The 5616-nt window shown below is 34.4% G+C and overlaps 1 protein-coding gene across 1 annotated transcript; it reads right to left on the bottom strand.

Annotated features, from left to right (window-relative positions):
* Nucleotides 1-616: 616 nt before the first annotated feature.
* Nucleotides 617-4065, bottom strand: LOC115699091 (trifunctional UDP-glucose 4,6-dehydratase/UDP-4-keto-6-deoxy-D-glucose 3,5-epimerase/UDP-4-keto-L-rhamnose-reductase RHM1). Its single transcript, XM_030626327.2, has 3 exons — nt 3890-4065; nt 1420-3006; nt 617-1320 (listed from the first exon to the last, which is right to left on the bottom strand). Exons 2-3 carry the CDS (start codon nt 2992-2994, stop codon nt 871-873), a joined length of 2025 nt encoding a protein of 674 aa, XP_030482187.1. The 5' UTR covers nt 2995-3006; nt 3890-4065; the 3' UTR covers nt 617-870.
* Nucleotides 4066-5616: the final 1551 nt, after the last annotated feature.

Genomic DNA, 5616 nt, shown 5'->3' with positions numbered 1-5616 from the left:
AATTAGACAAAAGTCCTTAAATCCAAAAATCTCAATAGTTCAGGGGCATTTTCAATGGCCTTAAGCATGATTTGGTACATATCAAAGTTCAGGGGGCAAAAATCCTAATTAGCCTAGAAAAAAAAGGGCAATGAGATTCAAAACATGGTCTTCTATGTAAATTTAAAGGATGTTAACCAATTATCTATATAACTATTATGTATATGTGAAAACAAAAATTGTATATTAATATATTTTCAAATTTGAGGGTGGGCTTTAGCCCTCCCTCAACACTCCTACGTACGCCTAATGCAGGGGCCATATTTTGAAATCCCAAAAAATTTAGAAGAAAGTTAGAATGGAATGATTTTGACTGTGGATATATGAGTAAGAAAAACCTTTTCAACCGTCAGGTTACTAATCCTAGTGATATATTAGATAAGTAATATATTTCAACATTATCATAATAGTTGTGTCAAATGCCCTTTACTAAAAAGTCTTAAAATATGTAGTTTTCTTTACTTTATATTGAAGGCCGTAAATTTTCATTCTGTCAAAAAAAGTAAATGTTGAAAAACAAAACTAGAGTTGTAGCCCAAGTTGAAATGTAAAATATTCTGAGTAGAAGAAGATGATATAAGGCATAAATGATAATAATATTTCAATAAATTAGAAAGATTACATGGCCAGAAAGTTATTTAGATATTCTGAAGCACTCAAGGCTTCTTATCACCATAACCAAACTAAACCCAATAAATAATATCAACTTGTGGAAGTAGCTAGAATGATAAATAATGTAACTATTGAATAAAAATGCAGACATTTTTGTACTAAAAAATGCATATATAGGTAGGCTGGTAGAGTAGAGAGGACTAATGCTTGAAATTCCAATCAGGCAGAGGTTTTCTTGTTGGGTTCAAACACATACTTGATAAGTGAATCCTTGATTGATAACAACTCAGGGAACTCATTTTTCAACTTAGATGCATCCATTTCGTTGTTGCTGCGAGGTGCAACGATCACCTTCGCCTGTTCTTCTAGCGTGAAATTTGACCACTGAAAATTTGGATCCATGTATTTCTTGTACATCTCCAGGATCTCATTGTGGCTCACAACACCTGGGTTTGTGAAGTTCCAAATGCCCCTGCAGTTCCTCTTCGCCATCTCAACTGAAATGGGAAGTAGCTCATCTAAGATAGTCATACTGTTTGGAATGTCAACCACTTTGTCATAACGTGTAATCTTTGTGATGAAGTTCCTAGGATTGTTTAGATCAGATGATATTGGCATTCGAACTCTTAGGGTGCAAACATTGTCATATTCTTTCAATAGTTCTTCCACCTGGCACAAAATAGTAAACAAGAGAAAAATTAACTAACTGCTATTCTAAGAGAAAACATTCTGAAAAGGAAAGAGGAAAAGACTTGTTAAAGAATTTACCATGGCTTTGGTTTTAGAGTAAAAAGATCCTATGAAATTAGGAGTGTCTTCCTCCTTAAATCCAATGCCAGATCTTATTGGATGCGCGTCATTGTACTCAAAGATGCAACCAGTGGCATAATTCATCAGTAGGAGGCCATGCTCTCTGCACACATCTGCCAGAGTTAATGTACCAACAACATTTGCCCGAATTGTCTCGGGTTTATGACTTTCACACCAATCTACATTGGGCCTGCCAGTCACTCCAGCAGCATTAAAGACATGGGTTGGTTTAGTACTTTGAATATCTGCCAAGAGCTGTGATCGATTCTCCAATCTTCCCTTTCCATACTCATAAGGTATACTTTGCTTCTCACAGATTTTCCCAAGAAGACCTCCAATCCATCCTGTTCTACCATAAATCAGAAACTTCAGGGATGACTTCTGAGCAGGTGGATCGTTCCTAGAAGCTGGAACCACATTCTGACTCTGAGTAGATTTGTCTACAGCAAAAGCGGAAATGGAATCACTAGCATCAGATCCATCAAACTGTCTTTCTATTCCCGGCACCATCAGCATCCTTGGATGAGGGAGCAATGCACCAGAAACATCTCCCCACCAATCAGGGTTCTTGACATACCATTCCATTGTCTTCTTGAGACCCTCCCCCCAGGTAGTTCTTTCAGCCCAGCCCAACACTTTCAACTTTTCATCATCCAAAAAGTATCTTTGGTCATTAAATGGTCTGTTTTCCACATACTTGATATGTGTATCTGGGTTCATGGAGAAGAGAGAACATATTTCTTTGGCTACATCAATCACCCTCCTCTCCCTTTTCGTCCCAATGTTGTAGACATGGCCTACCTCACCTTTGTGAAGAATAACTTCAAATGCCTCAGCAACATCTTCACAATAAAGATAACTCCTAACATTTGATCCATCACCATGAATAGGAAGTGGCTTTCCTTCCATAGCCAAGAGAATGAATTTTGGAATGAGCTTTTCGGGGAATTGATTAGGCCCATACACATTATTTCCTCTAGTTGTTATTACAGGTAATCCATACGATCGCCCATATGCCATAACAAGCATTTCTGCCCCAGCTTTTGTAGCAGAATATGGATTTGTGGGGAGGAGCTGGGAAGCCTCATGATTTCCATCAACAGCGTCTTCTTCTGTTTCACCGTACACTTCATCTGTGCTCACATGGATGAACCTTCTGATTTGACCAGTGACTTTGCAGGCTTCTAAGAGGACATGAGTACCATATATGTTGTTTTTAGTAAATTCAAAACTGTTTCCAAAGGAATTGTCAACATGGGTTTGAGCTGCGAAATGCATTATTGTATCAATTGACTCCGTGAGCAGGATGAAATTGACTAAGTCAGCACTGCCAATGTCTCCCTTGATGAACTTGAAATTGGGGGATGATCGGGAAGGAAGCAAGTTCTTCAAATTTGAACAGTAATCAAGCTTGTCAAGTACAACAATATTGTACTCAGGGTAGTTCCGAATAAGTCGGTTGCAAACATGGGATGCAATGAAGCCAGCAGCTCCAGTAATAAGAATATTCTTTGGTTTATAATTGGTAGCCATATCCAAGTAGTTCTACACAAGCCAAGAAACTCAGACTCTCAGAACTATAAAGAAAGACACGGCAAAAATACAGTAGGGGAATAGGAAAAATGTAGTAAATTAGCAAAGCTGAAAGAGAGATCAAATTGAGAAATTGGTAGTTGGATTTCCTTGATCTGCATTTACAACAATAGCTTTCATCTCTTAAAGCCTTAATTAAGGCAGAACAATTAACTTCAGGTAAAACTAGCCTTTACAATGAGCAAAATTTGCAATTTGCTTGATTGGTGTTTATAACTTAGAAAAGTTGATTAGAAACCAAACAAAAACAAAACTATAAAAATCTTGTAGTCATGTTCATATCTTTCTCCAAAGAATAGTATTCACAGATTTTATAATCAACTGAAACCAAATTAAGAAAAAGGGACTTGTATATTCAAGAAAAATCCAGAACAGACATTGTGACAAATACAAAATAAGCATTTAAAAATAACAAATGCAATGATATATTTAAGATTGAACCCCATTAAAGCAGTACACAATCCACCTCAAACCAAATACTCAACTAGCAGATCTATGCATATGAAACCAAATCAGATCTCAATATCTCCTAACTCACTGCATTTTTCTTTTTCAAAATTAACGATCTTTTGTCAAAAAAGAAAAAGGAAAACGGCAAATAGCTATGATCCAGAGCTAGACCCACATTACTCAAAACTAACATAAAACCAATAATTACCCAACAAAACAAAAGTACAGAAACACAAATGATTCACACTCAAAACAAAATGCAATCTTGTACAAATTAGAGATCTGTGGCCAAAGGGTGTCCAAGATTAGTACAATGATTCTGCATTCAATTTAATTACCGTAAATATATAAATACATACATATGTAAACATAGATACATACTTACAGTGAGACCCGGAAACGGAAGCCGAGCCCAGATTTGAGTAGGAGAAAAAGCTACAATTTTTGGGTATAGAATTAATAATGAGAAGAAGATGATAGAGAAAGAGAGAGAGGAAGAGATCTGGATTGTGGCACCTTGATGAAGAGAGGTCGTTATAATAAGGTTGGTATTTATAAATATGCCTAGCCTATTAAATATAAATAAAACCAAATAAATACCCTATTATTATTAATGTTGATATTATTTTAATTAATTTTTTGTGTTAAATTATATTTAATAGATTCCTTTTTATTTTTAACAATATTAATTAATGTTAATATATATTTTTTTAGTGTAATGTCAATAGTTTCTTATTAGATGAATGGTAAACAGTAGAAAAAAGTCTAATAGTAATACTACTTAATCATAGATTTTATTATTATTATTATCGAAACATGATTTTTCTTTAAAAGAAAAATATAAAAAGGGAATTTTTTTATTTATTTTTTTACTTTTACACTTTAAAGTAGGATTTTTTTTGTATTTTTACTGAAATCAACATGACAATTTACATCAACTAATAGAAAAATCTAATAAATTACAGCTAAAATTCACATATAAAACAATTCTCCTATTAAAATTACAATATAATAAACAAATTTGCAACAAACATGAAGAAGCAACATAATGAAAATCTCCTATTCCAAATAGCACTGAATGAGAGAGATCCTAACAAAGTATTTAATCTAATGTGGGAACAAATTAATTTTGTTTAATTAGCTGCCAACCCAAAACTGAGAGCAAGTTATTATAGCTACCAACCAAAAAATATTATGGTATTAAAAATACAAAAACATAATTGATAGGAAAGTAAATGAGATGAGGGGGGACCATATTATGGAGCGTATTTAATCACAAATTTGATTGATGAAACCAAATTTACTATTTTAGTGAATAGTGAGAATGACATTTACACTAGAAGCCGACAAAAAAATGCTCACTTTTTCTTAAATCCTCTAGTACTTTTATCACATATTGAAAATGAAAAGGGTGAGGTAGGTTGGAAAGTCTTACAACTTCAAAATGTAGTACAATAGTAATTGATGCTAGAGTCGGCCTTATAACTTTTTTTTTCCATTAAAAGGTAGGGACGTTGTTCAAGTATCCCATGTAATCTAATTTATACCATCGAATTCAATCTAATTCGTAAAGTGTGAATATTCACACTTGCATTGCGGTAGAAAGTTAGAGTGGTAGCCTCCTCCTCAGGAGGATTGGCTAAAACTTAAGTATGATATTAAAGCGGGAGTGAAAAGTTCTTGCATTACGGTGGTTGCTAAAAATAATTCTTGTAAGGTGATTTCAACCAATACGTCCAGATTAGATTTTGTGGATGCTTGTTGTGGCGAGACGGCTGCGTGTTGTTTAGCTCTTGAAGTGACAAAGCTCAAGGGTAACAATTCATCATCGTGGAGAACGACTCGAGAATAGTGATTAATGCTTTCAATCATTTGTCTTCGTGTTGGGAGATTGAGAACTACACTTCTTATTATTTGGAACTCTCTAGATGTTTTGATGGCTGCATTTTTACTTGTATTCCAAGAACTTATAATTTTGCCGCTCATAACGCGGCTAAATGGGCTTTTACCCATAGACAATATGGTAGCTTGAATGTTTCTTCTATTCAGCTACTTATTTTGTAATGATCATGAGGTCTAATATTACTAATTAATGGACGCTCATTTTCAAAA

The sequence above is a fragment of the Cannabis sativa genome, chromosome 8 (genome assembly GCF_029168945.1).
Source record: "Cannabis sativa cultivar Pink pepper isolate KNU-18-1 chromosome 8, ASM2916894v1, whole genome shotgun sequence".
Lineage (NCBI taxonomy): Eukaryota > Viridiplantae > Streptophyta > Magnoliopsida > Rosales > Cannabaceae > Cannabis > Cannabis sativa.
The sequence above is the reverse complement of the archived record's forward strand: the minus strand, read 5'-3'. Positions and strand labels throughout refer to the sequence as shown.

Bases quoted from the DNA above. Each gene is read 5' to 3' on its own strand.
- LOC115699091 (XM_030626327.2), bottom strand. From the start codon at position 2,994: ATGGCTACCAATTATAAACCAAAGAATATTCTTATTACTGGAGCTGCT. The intron at 1,321-1,419 runs GTAAATTCTTTA...ATTTTGTGCCAG, and splicing joins ACTCTAAAACCAAAGCCATG to GTGGAAGAACTATTGAAAGA.